Source organism: Orcinus orca, chromosome 2 (genome assembly GCF_937001465.1).
Source record: "Orcinus orca chromosome 2, mOrcOrc1.1, whole genome shotgun sequence".
Lineage (NCBI taxonomy): Eukaryota > Metazoa > Chordata > Mammalia > Artiodactyla > Delphinidae > Orcinus > Orcinus orca.
In genome coordinates this window covers 137,011,805-137,035,345 of record NC_064560.1, presented here as the reverse complement: position 1 = coordinate 137,035,345, position 23,541 = coordinate 137,011,805, and the positions used below count along the sequence as shown (strand labels likewise).

The window sequence follows — 23,541 nt, the reverse complement described above, 5'->3', positions numbered from 1 at the left end:
CTCAGTTATTAATATGTGATTTTATTATGATTCCATTTCTTCTATTTCCTTGGATTAATTTGATCGTTCTTGATATGGATGATTAACATTAATTTTCAGTCATTTTTCTCTTCTAATATATGTTTATGGGGTTATGTATTCCCTTGTAAGTAATGCTTTAGCAGAACCCTAGATATTTAGTATTTTCATTACTGTTCAGTTATCTTCTGGTTTCCATTATAATTCCTTCTTTAGTTATGAATCTTTTCTTAATTTCCAAACATATGGTGATTTTCCAGTTATTATTTGTTATGGATTTCTAGCCTAATTGCATTATGCAGAGAGAACATACTGAACCTGAACATCGAAATCCTTAGACATTTGTTGAGACTTGCTAACATGCAGTATATGATTGATTTTATAAATGTTCTATATGGACTTGAGAAGTTCACTATTTCAATGATTGCAGTATTCTATATATGCATATATTAGGTCAAGTTTATTAATAATGTTCAAATCATTTATATACTTATTTTTTTTCCTGCCTGTTCTATCAATTTCCAAGAGACATATGTTTACATCTTCCAACATGATTATTGATGTGAGTTTGTGGTTTTGAAATTTTTGGCTTTGTAAATGTTTAGATTGTGTTATGAGGGAATAAAATGTAAAATGTTAAAATTTCTGGTAAATCAAGTATTTTGTCACTATCAAGAAGCCCTCTTTTAACCTCCACCCAAGAAAAGATGGAAAGCTGGAACATGTTTTAGAAGTGGTGTGGGGAACAGGCCTGTACACTTAAACTGGACATTGTCCCAAGGTGATGGTAGTCATGTTGGAATGCCTGCCCCATTCACACTTTGAGGCTCAGCAACTGGCTTAGAAGAGGCTATAATGACAGGCTTTGTGGTCTTGCGTAGAGGGGTGCTGGGTAAGTGTCACCCTAGTGGATGACAGTTCTGGCCAGACCCCCAGATTCACAGTCATGTCTAGATCTCTACATCAGCCTTAAGCCCTCAGGCTACCAGTCTTCAACTGTCCTAGGGTAAGCTACTTTTTAAACCAGAAATGAGTGCTGTAGCTCTTTTGAGTTTTAAGTGTTAGAGCTCTTGGATACAAATTAAAGAATAAATATGCAAAAAAAAAAAAGAAGAAGAAGAAGAAGCTCTCTTTATTTTCAGTACATTTTTTTGGTTGTTTTTAAAAATCTCTGTTTTACAAAGTATTTAAAAGAAAAAATAGGTACTGGGGCTTTCAGAAATGACTTTCTCCTCTGAATTCCCTTCTGCAGCAAGAAAAAAAAAATGCTCATAGCTTTCTGGTTAAAGACAAATCAAGCTTTGGAACCAGGGAGACCTGAGTTATTATCCTGACTCCACCACTTATTAGTTATGAGACTTTGAACAACTCACCTAACTTCTCTGAATCTCAGCTTCTTTTTTTTTATGTTGGGGGTAGAAGTTTATTAATTTATTTATTTACTTTTGCTGTGCTGAGTCTTTGTTTCTGGGAGAGGGCTTTCTCTAGTTGTGGCAAGCGGGGGCCCATCGCGGTGCACAGGCCTCTCACTATCGCAGCCTCTCTTGTTGCAGAGCACAGGCTCCAGACGCGCAGGCTCAGTAGTTGTGGCTCACGGGCCCGGTTGCTCCACGGCATGTGGGATCCTCCCAGACCAGGGCTCGAACCCGTGTCCCCTGCATTAGCAGGCAGACTCTCAACCACTGCACCACCAGGAAAGCCCTGAATCTCAGCTTCTTAATCTGTAAGACAGACATAACAGTAGCACCTACCAATACTGGGTCAATGAGAGAATGGATGTCAAGTGCTTGGTATATGGTAAATATTATCTGTGATTATCTTCTTGTGATGACCTGATGTTTTCTTTGTGGAATTTTCAGTTCCTCTTATTAGGCAACATTCAAAGCACCCCGCTTGGACTGTGCCATGTCTCCAGATAACTGGGGGCTGCTTAGTAGCCTCATTTTGTGTTCTCATTATTAGTCTAGCTTCCACTAAGAAGGTTTCCCGACTCCATCCATGCCAAACATCAGTTTGCCATAAACCTTCTCACTGTAATCTGGTAGTAAAGTTAATTCGGGGGGCTCCCTGATTCATTCTCCAAGTTGTTCACTGTAGATTCCTCTTGACCTTTTCTTTGAGCTGTGACCATGCTTGTTGTTTAAGAACAGTTCAGAAGATGCCTCTGAGATGAGTGTTTCACAGAAGACTCCACCTATCGACAAATGGGATACAGAACTTCCGTGTATTGTCTGTGCAGCCAGAATTGGTTCTGGTTTTGATTGTGAAGTACTTTACCTTTCCTGCAGGATTCTTTTTCTCTTCAGATGTGTGGAGTAATCTAGAATCCTCACTTGTCAACTCTTTGCTAGAGAGTTAAAGGACCTCACTGCCTCCTTCCTACATTGTTGAAGCTTCTAGCTTTCCTCACATTTGATTTCTCATGCTTTCCCATTCTTGTGCTTGAATATGTAAGGAGCAATGCAAGTCAAAAGACAGACTTTAGGAAAGAACTAGGGAACTTGCTTTAGCGATGAACAGCCAGTAGGCTGTGAATCTAATATAATAACTACACCAATGAAGAGCTGAATTCAGTAGCAAGATAACTCATGCCACTCAATAACATGGCTTAAACAAGGTAGTTTATTCAGTTTCATATAAAAGATGTCCAGGAGTAGGTGGTCCATGGCTGGCATGATGTCATCAGAAAACTAAACTCTGCTCCCTTATCCTAGTCAATAGCTTCCAGTTTTAGGTCACTTCATGATCCAATATGGCTGTTGGTTCTCCAGTTACTACATCTTAGTTACAGGCTAGAACAAGGAGAAAAGGCAAAACCAGAAATGTGCTGTTCCAGTGTATCAGCTTTATTTGATGTTCCATCCTGTGCTCAGATCTCATTGGCTAGAACTTTGTCCTATGGTATGGTTATGTTTAGCTGCAAGGGAGGACAGGAGATATAATATTTTATTCTGGGAAGCACTGTGCCTAGCTAAAGTTTTGGGCTCTTTTACCAAGGAGAAAAAGGAGAATGGATATTGGATAGTCAACCAACAGTCTTTGTTATGATGGTATTTGGCTATATTGGCTTACCTGGGGTTGATGACTCCGTATGACTCAACCCCAGTCTCATCCAGGTTTGGGAACAAACTCGTCTTTCTCTATGGAATAAAGCTCGAATTGTACACTTCATTACTTTATCTTTCTTGGAAAGAGGTTTCTTTTTAAAAATATAGAATATCACACAAGAGCCACTGTAAATTACCAGAGAGGTCATGCCAAGCAAAGTCAATTAATTTCTCTGTGGAAAAATGTCAGAGTACAGTAAGTTCTCGATACATGCACGGCATCCTGTGTGTCTTCCCTCAGGGCATGCACAGTGTCTTCGATGACTGCAGTGTTTGTTCCAGAGCCTAGGCTCTAGGTAAACCCATACGATGCTCATAGGAAGCAGGTGACATGGCAGGTTCCACAAGGGTAAAACCTTTTCTCAGGTCCGCTTGTTCAGTACCCATTTGATATGAATGGTGAAGGGATGATACTTTTTCAAAGAAAGGTCATACCAATCAGTGTCAAATACAAGGTTGTTCCTTAGGAATGAAGCCTTTTCTTTTTCATTTCCTTCACTGCCAAATTCTAGAAAGTGTAGCCATCATTTGCTGTCACGGCACAACCATTTGACACTTCAGTCCTTACCTAGTGTTTGGACAGCATTTTGGTGATGTTGCTTCTTCTGGCCTTTTTGAAAGCCTCTCCACTGATTGCTGTGACTCACTTCCCGTTGCCTCTTACTTTTCTCGTTTCTGTCATAAGCTCGTTCCTCTGACTGCTCCGCTGATATGCCCTAGCACTCCATTCTTGGCCCCTTTCTCATTCCCTACCCTCTCTCTCTCCTGTGCAATGTCCCGTAGACCTACAGCTCCTCCTACTGTCTAAGTGCTGATGTTTCTGATCCTATATCTTTAAAACAGATTTCTCTCCAGAGATCTAGAGCTATTTTTCCAACTGCGCGCTGGACACTTCTACCCGGATTCCCCGTTAGCACTTAAAACTTACCACCTCTAAAATGGAATTCTTCAACCCCTCCTACTCATTCATTCTCTTAAACATTTCCTTTCTCCTATATTCTCTGCCTATCTTCGTAAACCATCTCAAACCATCTCGTAATACCCATCTCAAAGCTGGCAACCTGGGAGTCATCTATTCCTTTCTTTCCGTAATCTCTCTCCATATGTAACCAATCACCAAGACCTCTTCCTTGAGTCTCTCAAGCCCCCCTTCCTTGCAGCCCTACCACTGTTCATCCTTTATCACATGGGATATTACTACAACCACCTCCTGACTGCCTCTATTTAACCCAGGCTGTCCTTCAAACTGCCATCAGAGTGATCTTTCAAATACAAAAACTCTCTTATGTTACTTCTCTGAATAAAATCCTCTGAACTTCCCATTGCCCATAAGACGCCATTCAAACTCCTTAACTTAGTATTCAGGGTAGTCCCTTGCAGGGCTGCTGCCTGTCTTCATGGCTCCTTTGTATGAACAAGAAGAAGACACCCCTTTGCAGTCCAGCAGATGCAGAAGGAAGGCTTGGTGAGTGGAGCCTGACTTTATGTGAGAACAAGGCACCCCTTCCATTGGTGGGGGCAGCCCTGCACGAGGGCACAGGGCTTGGCTAGAAAAGCTTGGGCTAAACTCATTCCATGCGCTTGTCACCTGACTTCTAGCCGCATCTCCACATGGTGTGGGAGTGTGACCAAACTCCAGCATATCAGATTCTTTGCAGACTCTCTCCTGCCTCCATGATGGTGCCCGTGCCTTCCAGGAACCGCTCTCCCTCTAGCACCTACTTATCTTTCAAGACTTGCTTTAAGCATCTCTGCCCTCTCAGCCTGAATTAATTGCCATTACTTAGGGCAACCCCGACACCCAGTCTATATGTCTGTCATGTCCTGTTGTCAGGCCGTTGTAATGATTAACGTTTACATTTGTCTCCTTCCCTACTTTGTGAACAACTTAAGGGCAGAGGGTAATGCTTTATTCATCTTTATAATCCTGGCCTGGCTTGTGTAAATTCTCACTGAATTGATTGTAGGGCAACTGCCAGAAATGAAACAAAACATCAGATTCTATCTAGGTTTAGACAGAGCTACAGGGCTTACATTTATTATGAAAAAAATTAAGAAAAGAATGGTACTATTTAGTGATGCAAAACCATTACAAAATGCTCCAGAGAGGAAATGTTATTTCTCACTTACGAGCAAAGGCATGAATAGGAGAGGGCAAATGCTGACAGTAGGCAGGGAAAGCACTGGCCTTTCAGAAAGTATATGAAGGGCCTTTAAGGCAAGATTTAAGAGGTGGCCAGTCGCAGGAGACAGCTGTGATGTGAGTAGGGGCACCTGAGCTGAGAAGCGACCTGAATTAAAGCTAAGGGCAGAAAGGGGAGCTTCTGTTGAAAGCCCACTCTTGCCATTGACTGTATGTTTGACCTCTGGGCAAGTCATTAACCTGTGTGTCTTAGTTTTCCACATCTGTAAAGTGGAGATAATAGTGCTTCCTTACTTCAAAGAATTACAGATTAATCAGTGTCTGAAAAATGTCTCTAACTTGGGAAACTCTATGTAAATATCTAGCGTAGCATGTAGGAAAGTCAGGTGTAAATGCCAGAGAAATCAATCTGAGCTTTCTTTCAATTTATTCAAAATGTTAAAAAGGAAAAATAAGCGCTAGTGTCCTTATCCTGAAAAATGCTATTAAGGAAACAGTAGTTAGATTTTCATATTGGGAAAAACGTCCTTTTATAAGTCTTCCCCTCCCCCCATCCACGTGACCCCAAAGCAGAGGTGTCTGCTGAGGTTTGTGAAGTCCAGGTGTGTGGGACAGAGGCCTCCTGGATGACTCAATAGGAACTAGAAAAGCTGCTCTTGCCGGGTGGACTCTGCCAGTGCAGACTGCTGTCGGCTTCCCCGCGTGGGTCACGAGCTGCCTTGTTTCTCCCCTCCTCGCCCACCGCCCAGCTTCCACCTCCAGGGAGAGGATGGGCGGGGGCTTCCATCGGAGGCTGATGTGCGCTCTTGGGATCCTGTAATGTGATCCCCAAATAAAAAGGTTAAAGGTTTACAGCCAGTCCTTCCCCAGCTTTCTAAAAAGGGAAGGTTTCGCCTAAGGACCTTTGGGTTATTGGCTCGCTTGAGGGCCTCCTCATGCTGAGTGGGGGTGACTGGGGGGAGGGGGGGAGGCAAGGGGGGAAGCGGCCAAGGGAGGTCAAATTGCGCCCCAGGAGAGACAATGAAAGGACCCCAGAGGAGCTCTTCTGTGCAGGAGGGAGGGAGGCCGGCACAGGACCAGGCGGTAAGGGGAGCTGGCCACAGTGAGGAGAGAGCAACGCGCCCCAGAGGTGGTACTCCCTTGCCTGGGGTGGGGGGGGGAGGGGGGAGAGGGAGGGGGAGGGGGGAGGGGAGGGGGGAGGGGGAGGGGAGGGGTTGTTTGTCTTCACAGGGGAGGGGAGGGGGAGGGGGAGGGGAGGGGAGGGGGAGGGGAGGGGAGGGGGAGGGGAGGGGGAGGGGAGGGGAGGGGAGGGGGAGGGGGAGGGGAGGGGGAGGGGGAGGGGGGTTGTTTGCCTGTGAAGACAAGGGTAGGCCGGGGGAGAGAGAGGCTTTGAAGGGCGGATTTATCAGCTTGCTGGGCCACGGACTGGTGTCCTATCTGTCTCCTTCCCATCCCACTGCCCCTTCCTTTAATGAGTTTATATATTAAATAAGATTGATTTTAAGGCAAGGTGACCTCCAATAGACTAGGTACGTTCAAGGAACTGGAAGGTTTTAGTGAGAGCGGTAGAGAAGGCTGACCAAGGTTTCGAAGAATTATGCGGGCACCTGAACACCGGGGCGGCCTCGGCGGTGGCCCGGGTGCGGGGCGCTGGTCGGACGAGCCCACGTCCCCAGTGTCAGCCGTGTCGCCTCCCCCGCCTGTGCTGCTCACTGCTGGGCACCAGCCCTACCTTTTCCTGGACAGTTTAACGCCAAGGAGAAGAGAATCTGATTTAAGTGCAAGCAGTACGTCCCCAAGGGCTGCCCTCGAGGGCGAAGTGTGACGGGGGGACCCATTGGATTGTCTCAGGTGCTTGGGTTCACATCTACTTTTGAGGAGTTTGAATGTCCTCCCTCTTCGTTGTTCTGAATTACACTGCTTTGCCTGCATAGCTTGCCGGTTAGAAGCAGAGGCCGATGAGAAAGTTCTCTCATACAGGGAGTTAATGGTAAGCACCAGTGTACGATGGATTTAACCCTGTTGTACAAAGTTTTCTCTGAAGAGGGTACTTGCTCTATGCTGCTTTGCTATTTTTCTTCTGAATTGTGAGATGCACCTGTTATCTAGGGAGGGTAGGCCTGTGACCTTAAGTGATGTTCAATGACTCAGTAAAGCAGTTTGACTGTGGGGGCTTCACACAAAGCACAAACCGTTACTGTGTTTGGAATTATTAACCTTCTGTAATAGTTTTAGTAAAGCGGTTTAGAGCTGAATGTTCTGAGCAGCTCTGTTCCTGACTCGTATATTGACTTGGGTAAGGTATTTATACCTGTTCTGAGTTCCGTCCCCACCTCCACTCACCTCTTCCAGCTGAAGGAGGAGCTGTGAGAACAGGGCTCAAGCTTGATGCACACGTATCACCATTATTTAAACAGGGCACATGTTATCGCATGGTTGTTATTTCCTTGGCTTTCAGAGACTCTTTTTTTTTTTGTACTAGAACTGCCTGAAATGGAATAAACCTTCTGTCTGCTTTTATCTTCCAAATAAGATCTTTTCAAAGATGCTTCTTTGGGGGAGGCTGGAATAATTAATTCTTTCCCCTGCATCTTTCTCAATGCATTTAATTTGAACTTTCTTAATGAAAACTCATCTCTCATAAATGCTGGGTTGGCCCATTTTGTGTGTGTCTGCTCTGTCCTGCTTTGAGTGATGTGTAAATAAGAGGCAATCTGGTGATGAGTTTTGCTTGTGTGGTGCGGAAGGGTGGAGAGGGAGGAGGGTTTGATGAATAGAGGCGACCAGAAAATGTACTTGATAATAACATGGCCGTGATTGATGTTGTAATTCCTGAAAAATTATCATTATGATATAATTATTTGTTTATGAACTGTGCCCTGAGACTCCCAAGTTTGTGATTATTCATGGCACAGATAAAACTCTAAAGTCAATAATTCATCAAGGGTGTAATGGTTTTGTTTGGGGGGAGGTAGGAGGGTCACAGGGATATTACATCCTGTTTCTGACACTTCCGCTATAAATCTGAGAACTCCTTCAGTACAAGGAAGAGCCACCTCCTTACCCTCTGCTCCTTTTTTTTTCTTAAAGTGGTCTTAGTAGTTTGCATATATTATTTTAAAACAGAAATTAATTTTATTGTAGAAAAATTTCAACAGAGGAACATTATCTGGGTCACTCCTGTTGGTGTATCTCATGACTGCCGGTAGAAAGATAACAGAACAAAAAACAACTGTGCTTTGTCCCCAGGAAAGTACAAGACAATCTTACACTAATCGCTTTGATTTTGGTCCGTGAAAGGAGACAAAAAGAGGTCTATTCATTTTCAGAAGGTTGATGAGTTTGGCCTCATGATTTTTATTTGACATTTGAGTGGATGATTTTACACGTACATATCAGGGGTCTTGGCATCTCACCCCACTTCTGCTCCTGTAATGGCTGATACTGTAGTTTCTCTAATTCTTTCAATTTCCTTCTCGTGGTCGTTTTTCCCTGCCTCAGTTTATTTACAAGAGAGTAGCCCACTGGGAATTTGTTATGGATGCATTATGTGTTTTTATCCCAGGGTTCAGAGTTCTATAAATGTTGGGGCCAGGTCTCTCCTCTCCAGCAGGGCTGGGCGAAGTCGTCTCAGAGGGCACATAGAGCACAATGAAAATGAGCGATGTTTTCACAGGGACAGGCCCTTGCTCACCTTCCATGCCTAGGGAACAAGTGAACTTCTTTCCTTAAATTGCTTTTCCCCTAAGCACATGCCAGCATTACATGAGGGCTATATATGTATAGGAGGTGGGAGACCTACCTTGTCAAACGTTTGTGAAAAGACCAAGGTGTTCTGGTTGACTAGAGGCTCAAGATGAAATAACAATTTGGCCTGGCTGCTAAGAAGTGACTTCAGTTTCAGACTGTTTTAATTAAAATCTCAGAGTCCTAAGCAAAAGATGTAATGGGACTTTTAGCTCAGGCAGGCACCAGATAACACCTGGAGCTCTGTGATTGGTCCGGGGTGCCACGTTTTAAAAGGGGCCATTATGGGTTGAGTTGTGTCCTCCAAAGAGTTGATGTCCTAACCCCCCATACCTCAGCATGTGACCTTAGTTCCATTTCCTTCTCAGGGTAGGGTCATTGCAGATGTAATTAGTTAAGATGAGGTCATACTGGAGTAGGGTGGGCCCTTAATCCAATATGACTGGTGTCCTTATTGGAAGAGGAGAGACACGCACAGTGGAGAGAACTCCGTGTGAAGATGCAGGTACACGCAGGGAGAAGATGGCCATGTGATGGTAGAGGCACACATCAGATGTTGCATCAAGAAATGCCCAGGATTGCTGTTCCCCACCAGAAGCTAGGAGAGAAGCAAGGAGCAGACTCTCCATCAGAGCCTTTCAGAGGTAATCCACCTTTGTGGCACCTTGAATTCAGACTTCAAGTCTCCAGAATTGGGAGACAGTACATTTCTGCTGTTTCAAGCCACACAGTTTGTGGTAGTAAGGCAGCCATAGGAAACCAATTCGGGGGCCTTGACAAATTCTGGTGCACCCAGATGAGGGTGACTAGGATGGTGAAGGGACCTGCCACAATGCCATTGGAGGAACAATGGAAAGAACAGGTGACAGTTAACCTAGAGACTTATCGATACTCTGATATCCATCTTCACATATTTGAAGGCCACTCAGATGGCAGAGGGTTGAGATCTAGTCCATTTAACTCCAGAGGGAAGATTTCAGTTCAGCACCTTCTAAAAATGTTAACAATTCAATTGTGGGCTAGAAAGACCCTCACCACTAGAATTAAGGAGATGTGATTTCTATACAAGAGAGTCTCTCTCGGTTGCTAAGAGTCTCTGGGTGATGACTGAGTTTAGGTAGCTCACTGCTCATCTGTGAGGGTACACTGTTAACTGGTACCTTCTTATGAATCTAAGCTCCATCTGACCAGCTGTCCATGGGCTACATTGTCAAAGTTTTTCTAAGCCAGTTACTAACTGCTTGGGCTGTTTCCTCTTCCTCCTTTCTCTATTTGTGGTACCTAACTTATTGCTGAATATAGAATAAATAGTATTGTGGACACACACACCCTCCAACCAACATTTCTCGATGGCCAACTCTGTGCCAGCCATCTGGACTACCTGCGAAGGCAAGAATGAATGAACTTGCTGCTTTATCCATTTTGCCATTCCTTTCTTGGTGGAAACTCAATCCATCCTGCCAGACCACATGGTCATTTCTTGTGGAATCACTGACTCTTGACAAGTCATGTTTCGTTTTCATTTTTCCACGTGTCCTCATCCATCAGTATTTAGTAGATCTTCACCGAGCCAAGACTATTCATAAATCATTGAGCTAGGCACTGTGGGGGGACATGAAGATGAACAAGCCATGATTTACGCCTGTGGCGAGTTTACCAGGTCAGCCCCCCTCCCCCCGCCCTTATAATGATTTTCTAGGAGATACAGAAATGCAGAAGCATCTAAGGGTGTTAGCTTACCTTAGCATCCCAGAATTGTTTCTTAAGCCTGCTAGCTGTCATCATTCTTTGAGACTCATGCTCACGAATAAGGTTTGCCTTTTTCACTACATGATATGAAGGATTAGCGAAGGTATTCTTCCTTTTCTTCCAAGTCCTTCACTCTCTCTAATTTTTGAAACTGGATAACAATCTTCTTGGCTTGAACAGACTATCTTCTGGGCTTGAAAATATACATTATCTCTTACCTTCAATGCAGTGCAGAGACCAAGTTGATTTCAAATTGTTCAGCATGTTGTTCAACATAAATATGCTTTGTCTAGGGGTAGGTGAAGATGGGTAAGAGTTATAGCCCAAAAGGACTAAGACCAGTTTCTTTATGCTCAGCTGAATGCATATCTTCCCTCTTGTCCTGCCTGCAACTTTATTTAAAGGTTTGCTGCTGCTGTTGTTCCTCATTGCCAAATGCATAAGTGTCAGAATCAGCTGGGAAGGAGAAGAGATGCAGAGGGCTGGCCTTAGATCCCTGTTCTATCCATCACCTGCAAACTGAAGCCTTAACCAAGTGACTTGCTGCCAGACTGGCAAGGGAGAGGTCCTGTGCCTCTGAGGAGCTCAGGGTTCTGGTTTGGCTGGCAGCCCCAGGGCTGGGGAAGTGGCAGGGCTGCCCAGTTGTCAGTGGGTCTGCGCCCAGAGCTCACGCCCTCTCTTTTTGGCTAAGAGGTGTTCTTTATTCAATTAGTGACATATTTTAGCATTGATGGGTACAAATAAAGGACAGGAAACTTGATGCTAAGGAGGCTTGAGCCTGGGTAAGCATCGAGGATTTCTATCACCTCTATTGCAGAAGCTCCAAGTATCATGACGATTTCAACTCACCCATCACCATGTCTGGCTTTCCTTTTTCAACTCCCGACTGCTACTACCTCCAGATCACAGGGTGAAGGGGTGTCCAGAATTAAAGTGTTACGGCCAACCAACATTGTCATCGTGCCAACAGAGGGTCAGCCCTCAGCCTTGGTAGACCCTCCCCCATGCAAAGCTCTGAAAGCCATGGCTAACAGCCTGGTCCATCAACACCTTCAGACAGAGTGCCTTGGGTAAGCTGGCTTCAACACTCACTGTCATCTGTTCAGGACCACGTTTCCAGCTTCATCAATTTGTTTGCTTCTCAATATTGCTCTACTATATTCTTCTGACTCTCAAGAGCAAAAAGGAAAGATAGATTTTGGCAAAGTAGTTGAGAGAATCCGGTTCTGTATTCTCAGTCACCCTCTTCCTATTTCTGATTTTGAAGTACTTATTTCCAGGGATCCATAAAGGGTCTAGTGGAGAGATCTAGGACCCCACAACCATAACTGCATTTCCACATCCTCCAGTCTGAAGCTATCCTCCGTTAACCAAAGGTACCCTCAAATTAGCAAATGTCATCAAAGACTTAACGTAGGACATGATAATCACTATAGTTGGGAGATTCTGGACAAAGTGCTTGCCTTTTCTTTCCACTCAACCCATCCATATGTCTTCCTTTTCTGGAGAGCACAGACTTAACAGGTGACCCACCTGTATCCTTAACTTTGAGACAGCAGCTGAAGTTTTCCCTCTTTGTTTATTTTTTGGAGTTGGCCAGCTGACCTGCCTCAAACAGGGACAGGCTGGATGCTGCCCTACCCAATAACACAGCACAGTCATGACTGACTTGGCTTATCTGGAGAAAGAAAATACGTATTTAGTATAAAGAGAAGACATAAGCAATGGAACAGTTGGTTATACATTAGAGCTCATAATAAGTGAAAATCTCGAGTGCATTTTCAATGATTAATGTATGAAAACTCTCATCATTTACTGTGCGTTAATCAAGAAAAAATGCACACTTCCCATAGCGGTTAATGTCGCAGGCATTGTTCAGCTCTGATAACGTACATAGTAATGCTCATGTGACAATGAGTTGGGGTAGCTGAGAATCTAGGATGGTTGCACATTTGATGTAGTATTTGGATTAGCATCTTAATCTGTGCCTTGTCGGTCAGCCTCATCGGTACACAAGCTACGCATTTTGTCCAAAACTAGCAAAAATATGGATGCTTTAAAAATTTTTTTCTTTTTTGTTCAAATCAAGAATAATGACCAAGGTACCTGCTTAAACAAATACTACCAGCATTCATTAGTTAGGATGGTTACATGTAAAAGAAATGATGCCAGATAGTAACAAATCCAAGAGAAGTTTATTATGAAAATGGCACCTGCAGATGAAAAATTAAGTTACATAAAGACAACCATGTATGTGACATGTATGAGAATCTACAAAAGTATAAAAAGAACCCTGTTGTAAATGAAGTATGTACATTTCTGATTTGCAGCATTATAAATGGTCAATGAAAAAAAATGTTTCAAAATGAGCCAGGCACTCAGGAAGTTAGGTCCCGTTAGCTTCACACAAAACAAATGTACCATAGCTGTCGCTTTGTAATGTTTTAATTTTTTTTATATATATATTGTAGAGTTGGTAACACTGCTAAGATTTTTACGAACAGAATATCCCTTTCCCCATTATTCAGCTACTTGGCACCAGTCTCCTCATAAAAGTTTTCATATATTTGTACAAGAAATAGTTAAAAACACAGACACAGTCTTCACAGGTAATGAAGTATTTTTTTTTCCACTTTGTAATTTTAACACTATGGATTTAGACAGCAGCTGTGATTATCTGTTAGTTTAAATCACCAGAAATCATTTTGACACAACACAGAAACATTTATAAAAGAAAATAAAAAACAGCCGTCTAGCTGTTCTTTGTAGCTGATAGGTGCGTTCCTTTGATTGTTCAATAGCTAGAGTAGAGCTTCCAAAATGACTCTTTAAATTTCGTGATTGGCCTTCTTCACTTCCTAAACCTACTCAAATCCTTCAAGTAAGTGCTCACTATTAGAATTTGTGGCGTTAAACTTCTTTTCACTATTCCACAGTGGTTTGGGCCCAACTCATGGAATCAAAGGGCCTGGAGGAATCCACTCAACACAGTGATATTCAAAGGACAGCCGAGTTACTATATTAGCATTGCACACATAAACAAATATATACGACAATTCTATAGTCCATCCCCCCCCCCACCGCTCCCCTTTTGTTTTTAAAAAATGTTGGTTGACCTTTGAAATAATTTTCTGTCTCACTGGTAAATTGCTTTATATATTGCTCCATCAGCCAACCTGGAAGGAAACCAAAGCAAAGCACCCACTGCTTATAGGTAGAACACAAGGGACTCTGGGAATGTTAACAACTGAGGCTATATGGCATCAATTATTTCATATATCTGAGCGTTATTCTTCAGTGCTTTGTGCGGCACTCCAGAAGAAAGAGTCATACCCAGAATTCCATTATGGGAAAAATGGCTCCATTAACCTTGAGCTAGTTAAGAGTCTTTTTATCTCTGAGAATGAAAAAGATTTTGGAGAAGTTGGGGTTGGGGGGGAGATGAGGCAGGAAAAGGGGAGATGAGAGAGAGAGAGAAAGATAGAGAGGGAGGGAGGGAGGGAGGGAGGGAGGGAGCAGGGAGGGAGACAGGGAGAGAGAAAGGGGAGAGGTTGGGAGAATATACACCAGCAAAGCAACAGCAGAAATCTTCAAAAGTGAAATGGAAGATTCACAGACAGTAGAAGCAGCATAGGGTGACGTTACAGAGGAAGGCCACCACACAAAACTCACTAACCCCCAAGAATCACTGATTCACTAGGACTGCAGGAATGGGACTGTACTAGAGATAGAGCACAGAGAAGACAAAGGACAAAACAACTACATTAGCTTAGTATATACTGCATATAGAAACACACATTGAAACTGCAATGGACTGACAGCCAAGGACACGTACACAGTGCACACATTACAGTTCTCACATCTGTTATTAGATGCCTTAACAATCAGCTGACAAAAATGGAGTGGAAGAAGAGTTTATACTTGACAGTCATTTGGAGTGTTTGACACTACACTGATTTCTGGCAACAAAGACAAAATAGGGTATTTTTTTCTTTTTCTTTTTCTTTTTTTTTTTCTTTTTTTTTTAAACTTAATGTGCAGTTGCAGTTATCTGTTTGAAGCTTATTTTAACCCATTCTTTAGTTTTAAACCTTACTGGTTCCAACCTAGAAATAAAAGAACCAAAGGGGAAAAAAAATCCACCAAATCAGTCCCTCAAAATACAACCTTCCTTTTCTTTTTTTTAGCAAGAAATGAAAAAATCAAAAAACGTTAAATATTTTTTTCCTTCTTTACTCCAAAGTGTTATTGAAGTTGCAAAAATTAGCCTCAGTTAGACTGAGAAAAGGAAAGAAAGAAAGCTCAACGAAAGGCAGTATGTACCTAAACTGCTCCTCAAATCAGTTTGATTGAGTTTTCCAAAAGCCCTTTTAAAAAGGGCTCTCCTGACCCATTAAATTTAATGTGAGGCTATGTTAGTTGGGAGGTAAAAAATTTTAAGTCCTGCAGCAAACATTAATGAGGGCTTTGTCTTAACTAACCAAGGAGACTGCAGCAATGGACTCCAGACCAGGACAGAACACATTATTTTCAAAACCCAGCCCAGGAGCTGCATTTTGTATGAAGACATTACAGATTAATAAATGATAGCACCATGGTTTTAGAAATTAAGTTAATGTTTCAGTAATTAACATTTAGTCCAACTTTTTTTTTAAACATTCTAGTCACAGGCCAGAAATTAAGTTTAAGAACCCAAAATTATTTTTATGTGCAAGTAAGAAAATCTTAAAATCTTAACCATAAAAAGAGAATTAAATTCTGCATAAAATTCTAAAATACTATCCCCCTATTTTCAAAGGAATTAGGAACAGAAACAAAAACACCACCCCATTTCATTTGACTTAGTCAAACAGGGCACATTGTTTATGCTTGTCTCTTTCAATCTTGATCATATCAAGATCTTTACGAAGAAAACTCAATGGTTGTCATTTCAGAAATCTCTTGACCACAAGACTGAGTATTCAATGGCAGAGGCATATACACATTAAAGACATCTTAATAAAGATGCAAAGGAAAGCAAAACAACCCAACACACATCTCGGAAGAAGACAAAATGGCAGGCAACTGGTCGTCTGACCCTCTGAAGGCCAAAAATAAACATATCTTTACAGGAAAGAATGAGTCCAGTGAAAGAAAGAGGGGATGGAACGGGGACCGTCGTGGCGAGAGAAGATGCTGACCTGCTCGAATTCAAAGTGCTAGAATCAAAGGTCTAAACGAAAACTCCGACGATGCCTCCGGGCAGAGCCCCGGGCCGCGCTGGGCGGTGCTCAGTCCTCCTTGCGCTCCAGAGTCTGTGCCGCGTGGATGCCGTTGCTGTAGACGGGGAAGGGCAGCGTGGAGAAGAGTCCCTCGGCCGTGGTGAACACGTTGCCGGTGGGCATCTGCGTCAGGCTGGCCGCGCTCACGGCGCCGCCAAACGGTCCCGACATGTTGAGCCGGTGCACGTGGTGGTAGAGCATCTCCATGGGCGTCTTGGGGTCAAGGCCGAAGCCCGGGCTGTTAACGTCCACGAAGTTAACAGCGTGCGCGTTGGGCAGCAGGTTGCCCTGCATGGCCAGGGTCACCTCGGCTGGCGCGTAGCGGATGGTGCCCGTGGTGTAGACCCTCTGCGCGGCCGTGCTGGTGGCCGCCAGCGTCCCGGTCACCCTGTGCACCAGCGGCAGCACGACGTTGCCCGCCTGCAACCTCTGCAGCGCCTCTAGGTCCCCAGTGTACAGCAAGGAGTTGGACGCTCCGGGGCCGCTCCCGCCGCCGCTGCTTCCGCCCCCGGGGTGCTTGTCCCGCGGGGACGCCGAGAGCGGGGGCGACAGCGGGTCGGAGGCGACGGGGGCCAAGGCCGCGGGGGCCGAGGTGCCGAACTGAGTCTTGCGGGCGGCGGCGGCGGCGGCAGTGCCGTCGGCACCGGGCGGAGTGAGGACCGAGTCGGGGATGGCCACGTGCAGCCCCCCGCCGCCTGCGCCGCCCGGCGGGGACGGGAAGTGCTCGGAGCTGGGGGGCTTGGTCATGCTGTAGGGCGACTCGTTCCGGGAGATCTCCCGGTTGGGCGGGTAGTTCCAGATGCTGCTGTCGTTGTCGAAGTTGATGGGTTCCGAGATCTCCGTCTTGATCTTGAGCACCGAGGCACTGTTGGGGGAGGACAGCAGCCGCGGGGGCTCCACCAGGCCCGCGTCCAGGCCGCCGGGGCTGGACGCGCTGGACAGGCGCCGGCGGCTGGCGCTGCCGCCCTTCTGCCGTTTCCGCCTCTTCTTGCGCTTCTGGTGCTTGCTGGAGGCCTGCGCGCCCGCCTCGCCCGCGCTGTCCGAGTCCTTGGCGCTGTCCGACGACAGCGACTCGCAGTTCTGCAGCCGCAGGTCCGACTCGCTCTCCACGTAGCGCTCGACCTTGATCTGCATGGGGCCCAGCGCGCCGAAGCCGCCGCCGTCCTCGGCCGCCTTGGGGTTCTCAAAGTCCGAGTGCTCGAAGCTGTCGTCGCTGTCGCGGCTGTCCGGGTTGCTGGAGCTGTGGCCGTCGTCGTTGCAGTTCATGTCGTTGTCGCACGTGTTGCCTGACTTCTTGCGGTCGGGCTCCGGGTCTTCGCTGTTCTCGGACTGGTTCCCCTTCTCGTCGGACTTGGAGTTCTCGTTGTCCTCTGCGTGGGGCCGGCGGGCCGCAGGGGGTAGGGGGCGGGGAGAGGAGACACAGGAGACCACGGATTAGCAGGGCAAGACCCACCTCTCACCTGCGGGGGTGGGGGAGGGGAGGGCGGAGGTGGGGGGGGCGTCGCCTTATCCTGAGCTGCTCCACTGCCTCGGTTACTTAAAGCCTGGGCTTTCCTCTCTTGAGGACCTAGATTAGAGGGACCCTGACTCAGAAGTGTGGTCCCCGGACCTGCCCGCAGCGTTGGCATCACCTGGAGGCTTGCTACAAATGCAGAATCCCAGGCTTCCACCCAGACCTACTGGATCAGATTCTTCATTTGAACAGGATCCCCAGGTGATTCTTAGGCACGTTAACATTCGAGATGTTCTAAGAAAATGCTCACAGACTCAGGAGTAAATAACCGGGAATAAGGTGGTAGTGACACAGAAAAATGATGATTTGCAAGGTGACTTTCCAAAGAGGTCTGCACCTTCCCCTGGTAAATATCTGCTCGCTATTGAAAACCATAGTCTCCATTCCTAAAGTTATTTTTCTCTAGAGCACTGAGCGCCATCTGATTCACTGTATGTTTTATTTTTATTTACTTCTGTCTCTTCCCCCAACTGGAATATAAGCTCCACAGGGCAGGGAATTTTTGTCTTTTTTGTTCACTGCTATATGCTATATAAATAAGGAGCAGAGATTGTCTGTTCTAGAACTCTGCCCTAGTAAAGAACTTTCTCGAATGAATGCAATTTACAGAAAATCAGTCAAGATCCTCCCCACCTGCTTCGGCCTCCCTGAAGCTGTGTCTGGAGTAGAGGGAATACGGTACAAGAGCATGTTCCCTAAGGATGGGGTTTGTGGCCGGTGTGCCCTAGTCATCTGGCACATTTTAGGGAGGATAGATTTTCTCAGTGATAGAACCTCAGAACCTTTAGGGATGATGCTGATTTTATGGCTCCGCCTTTGGATGGCAGCCTGGGCTAGCACCTTGGACAAATCATGTAACTACTCTGGCCTTCATTTATTTAGCAGAAAAGGTTGGGTTAGGAGAGGCTTAGGATGTTTTGCAGCCGTAAATTCTATGAGTTATGTGCCCCTTGCACCTATGCGTGTCTATGGAAGGGGACTGGGAAGTGGAGGAAAAGTAAATTTTTATATTAGCTTTCCTGTGCTCCAGAGAACTACTCAAAGTTTGCTTCCCAAAATAACTAGGAATGGGAAGGCATGGATTTGTTCAGCATAGATTCAGAAAATGAGTAACAGATGGCACCCAGAAAGAGTCATTTACCGATGCCATTAAGTATCCCACTCTAGAGGTTCAATCCCAGCTTGGTGAGGATGTGAATATTTGGGGCTCAAAGTCACGGTCTGTCTTGGAGCAACAGAGCTAGCCCTGCTGTCTGCTTCTGGTAAAGAGGTTGGAGCTCGCTATGGGGTTAGGGCCGGGCTTCTTCTGTATGGAGGACTGACATTAAGTGATGGCTCAATCAATCAATCTCTCTGTACATTTGTGTATATATATTTATATACCATAATATACCTATGTGTATGAATACATACCACAACATGCATATATGTATATATTTATACATATTTAGATGCATGTATATATTTACATAACACCACATACATAAACATGTGTATTGTATGTACGTGCACACACTTATGTAGTGGTATATAAGTATATATACATGTATGTGTTGAGAAAGACTCAGTAATAACTCGATGTGACATATATCCCTATATAAACTTTGACCGGTTGCTTCGTTCAGATGACACTCCTTTGGCCGTTGCCCACCCCTCAAGTTTGGAAAGGCAAGCCGTAACTGGAGAACACGGAGAAGTCGTAATACCTGTAATACCTGAGGTGTCTTTAGAGTCTGACTCAGAGTCGGAGGTCTCTGAGGATTCCGAAGTTTTCTCCGGCAGGTGGGGAAGCTGTGCGATGTCCATGGGCGTGTCCTTGTATTCGGGGTTGCTGTGGAGGAGGGAGGTGTTCATCAAGAGTGCAGATAACCATTCTGGATGGGTTGCTTCTGACCATCTTCTTCCCACTTCCTTGCCCCAAACTTTTGGAGTTTAGAGGGTTTGAAAGACTGAGCATGCAATCATTTCTCAGCTCATCATGGGCCTTTTACAGAAGCTTGGATTGCATGCGCTGGGCAACAGGTGCACCTTGCCACAATAACTGAATACCCAAATGCTACGTGAAAGCCACCAAAAAGCTTTCAAATGATCAGGTACCACTGGGGGCCAGGGAACTGGGCTGCTTGACATTCCTCCCAGTACCACACCTGGGGGAAGGGAGGATGAGAGAAGCACCCTCAACAATTCATTCCCCTGCCTCCCGGTGTGCCCTGCCTTCTCCTGGGCTCCTGATGAGTCCATCGCTCCAGTACCCTTGTCTTGGCTCCTTGACGGAGTGTCCTCAGCTGTTCAGGTGGCTCTAAGGCTATTGGGGGCGGGAAGTTGGGGGGCAGAGCCCTCAGCACCTAACGATCTGACAGATGCACAGGTGCACCTCGGGCTGCCTGGATTATGGCTACCGAACTGTCAACACACCCATTACAATCACATTTTCATCCGCTCGTGTGGCGTACACCTGTGGCTTGTTAGCTGGAAATCTGATTGCAGTGGGGAGAGTCCCAGTGTGAAAGAATGAAGCTAACCCCATTTGTACAAAAGTGCTTCATTTTTGTTCTATTTTTAATTCAGAAACAAGCCTCCTCTGGAAAAGGGAGTGTGTTCAGTCAGTCAGCGATCTTCTAGAAATGCCACTCCAAGGCCAGGCCAGCATGTGAGCAGTACCAGCTGCATAATCTGAAGGCACTAGGAAAGTCTCTTGCCTCCAAATGGAAAATCCCTCTTCTGTCCTTCTATCATGGCCAGTCAGCCAGAGACCTTCCATAGGTCTCTATGACTCACTAGTTAATTTCTAGTGAAATTCCTGTATCAAAGAGTCACTGTTTCCAGTAACTACACTAAAACTGCAAATATCCCAGGGGGGTTCATTCACTAAGATAACTCATCAGGGCTTTACTCCTTAGTGTGAATTAGCGTCAGCAGAGAGCTTTCTCTAGATGATCCAATGAACCAGATGCTGGGAAGGTAGCCTTAGCCCTTACACAGTTTCTGTAATTCTACCAGGTGTTGTGAGGGTACAGGAAGAAGACCGGAGGAGCAGTAATTTCAGAACAGGGACGTGCAAGCCTGGATGGAGCCCAGAAGTGAGGGATTCTGGCCAGGAAGAGGGAGCATGAAAATACTGCTTGGGGAAGAACAAAGGACAGGAGTGTGGGAAAGAAAAACCAACTTCAGTAGTTTCTATCAGGCCAAGGCCCTTCTTCCTAGACCTCCAGCCTGGAGAAGTGATCCTGATGAGTGACAGACCTGGGGAGCTTCCTCTGCTAAAGCTCATGTATGTCAGTCTCCTTTGGTCCAGATGCCATGTGGGTTCACAAGTCCCTTGTCGGCCAAGTCCCAGTCTTCTATTATCGAACCCAGGGTGAGTCTTCAGCTGAAACACGTTTGGCATGCCTGAGGTCGGGGCTCTTTGAGCCTGAAGGCTGGGCTTTGGTACCCAAACTGCTTCCTTCTTCTCCGTATGGAATGAGGCGGGCCAGGAACACCAAACGCTCATGAGCTTGTACCGTGTGATCCTAGGCTAGACCAAGTGTTGACCCAAAGTAGCACCAGCTGCCCTCTCCTCACCCCTCCTCACTCCCTCTGTTTGGGGGCAGAGTAGGAAGTCATGAGGCTGATGAGGCAGTAAGAAAGATCCAGAAGGGAAGAAGTCTCCCTGAATGAGATGAACAACCATAGGGATTACTTTAGTGCCCTAGGCTCCAGCAGCCTGGGGGACGGCCATCCTACAGTCTACGGTGTCCCTGTTACTAATGTCTAATTTTTACTAATAACGGGTCTCCTTGGCACAGTGAATGTCAGTGCCACAATATTCTGTCTTCTCTTTGGCATGTGAGTTTTTATAACCTTCTGCATTGCATACAGCCACTGTTCCGTACACCTCTAAGTAGAAGAATTCCCTGATAGCAGAACCCATCTTGAGCATATCACAAACACGGGATAGTTTGCATGAAGAGCAGGCGCTGGAGAAAGCCCCATTAGATACCCATACTTTTACCTTTAGAGAGAATTAATGTAGAGTAGAAAAGGTCAAAAAAGGGAAAAGAAAGTAGATGAATGAAGACTCTTCTAAGTGGTGCACATTAAAGCCCTCTCTAGAGCAATAATCATCAGTGTCTGATTGATATGCTATTGGAAGCAAGCACGTTCATGCCTTCAAGTCGTCACCAGCGGACGCGAACACACTTTGAAGGGTCAGCGTGCTGATGAGCCATGGCTGTCTGCATCTCTGTCTCAAAGAAAAATGGGATTCGGTACTCCCTGTCGACATTCTCAGTCAAAGGGCAACAACTTCCATTCATAAGACCCGCTGGAAGTTTTCCTCCTCAGGCCACATGTGGGCCCTGCTTGGTGGCTTTAGGCCAAGAGGAGCCAAAGACTAGAGTGACAACGGTGGGAGGGAGCCAGGCTGAGCATTTGGATAGCTTCATGGCGGGATTGGTGGAGAACCTCCCAGAAAGCTTGTCCCCAGACGCAGACCACCCAGGCTATGTGTCTTGGTCACTTTGGTGCTAGCCTGAATCCACAGGCAGCAGATGAGGACGGAGAGACGAGGGGTGCTGCACGCTGGAATTCAGGAGGCTGTTGAGCTTGGCTGCATTAATGGATATAAATTGGAGGATGCGTTAAAACAGCGGTCACCCTTGCCTGAGATCCCAGGGCAGGCAAAAGAAGACTGCCTTCGTTTTTACACTGCAATTGTCTCAATTCTGGCAAAGCGACTCCCTTTGCTTACCAACACTTGAATGTCTGGGGAATCCAACCCTACGTGATACGCTGAGGACTTCAAAGACATGGGATACAGGAGGAATATGAACTCTGCCACCTCTTCCGCATCCCCTTTTCATAATTTTCACAAGGGTTGGAGCGTGTGAGTATGAGAACGTGTGGGGGAGAAGGAGATGCTTTTTGAATGCTTCCACTGGAGGCAAACGTCTGTGTTCTTTTTCTGGCCCGAACATTTGTGGGGAAACCAAAGCAACCTCTGCAGAACTGCCCCAAGGTTGGCAGACCAAGAACTACTGAACATTTCGCAAATCTGCCCTCGAAGTCCCTACCGACATGGCTTTGAACTTTTCCCATTTCTTTGAATCTTGTGGAAAGAAAAGCAGAATTTCCATATAATTCCACACCAGATACTGTCAAAAGATAATACAACATTTCAGCTATTTACCATTGGGCTGCATGTTTTATAACTGAGATGGAAATGAAAAAGAATTCCAAAATATACCTCAGAAGATAATTCACCCAGATGATGTTTTTCTCATTTGCGTTCTTGGCGTTAATAGCTATTGTGGCACTAGACTGTATCCAAATATATCCTCCATTCTTCTGCATCCAACGATAGTACTTTGTCACACATTGGCCCTTATTCAGCACTGGTGAAAAAACAGAATAGAAGGCATTGCATATTAGGACTGGGACGAAATGGTTATCATCTCTGCAAAATCTGAAGCTTAGAAAGGGGAGGTCCCGGACTTCCCTGGTGGCGCAGTGGTTAAGAATCCGCTTGCCAGTGCAGGAGACACGGGTTCGAGCCCTGATCCGGGAAGATCCCACATGCCGCGGAGCAACTGAGCCTGTGCACCACAAATACTAAGCCTGCACTCTAGAACCTGCGAGCCACAACTACTGAAGCCCGCCTGCTCCACGACAAGAGAAGCCTCCGCAATGAGAAGCCCACGCGCCGTAACGAAGAGTAGCCCCTGCTCACCGCAACTAGCGAAAGCCCGCGGGCAACAACGAAGACCCAACGCAGCCAAAAATAAATAAATTAATTTTTTAAAAAAGAAAGGGGAGGTCCCGCACCCAGCCAGGGGTGCCCCTCTGTACGCTTAATGTAGAATGCCGTTAGTAGGACAAATAAAATCACCAATTCAGCGGAGCAGTAGCTCCGGAGCTAGGGTTACTAGCGTTTGTAGCAAGACTTTATTCCATTTTGGACAGTCATGGTGTGAAAGGAAGGATAACAGGACCGCACATCTTTCTGGCTCACAGAACACCTAA

At 45.7% G+C, this 23,541-nt stretch overlaps 1 protein-coding gene and 1 long non-coding RNA gene across 6 annotated transcripts in view; one reads left to right on the top strand and one right to left on the bottom strand.

Annotated features, from left to right (window-relative positions):
* LOC117198738 (uncharacterized) overlaps positions 1–23,541 on the top strand; it is a 251,853-nt gene that overhangs the window by 63,348 nt on the left and 164,964 nt on the right. The window lies entirely within an intron of this gene.
* NPAS3 (neuronal PAS domain protein 3) overlaps positions 12,938–23,541 on the bottom strand; it is an 867,013-nt gene continuing 856,409 nt past the window's right edge. For 3 of the 4 annotated variants that reach the window (XM_049705378.1, XM_049705379.1, XM_049705381.1), the window contains exons 9-11: positions 22,766–22,913; positions 19,245–19,369; positions 12,938–17,395 (exon numbers count right to left, since the gene is read on the bottom strand). In XM_049705378.1, coding sequence (XP_049561335.1) covers positions 16,035–17,395; positions 19,245–19,369; positions 22,766–22,913 — 1,634 coding nt within the window. In that variant the 3' untranslated portion in view covers positions 12,938–16,034. The remainder of the gene's footprint in view (positions 17,396–19,244; positions 19,370–22,765; positions 22,914–23,541) is intronic. The other variant, XM_049705380.1, reaches the window with a different exon arrangement.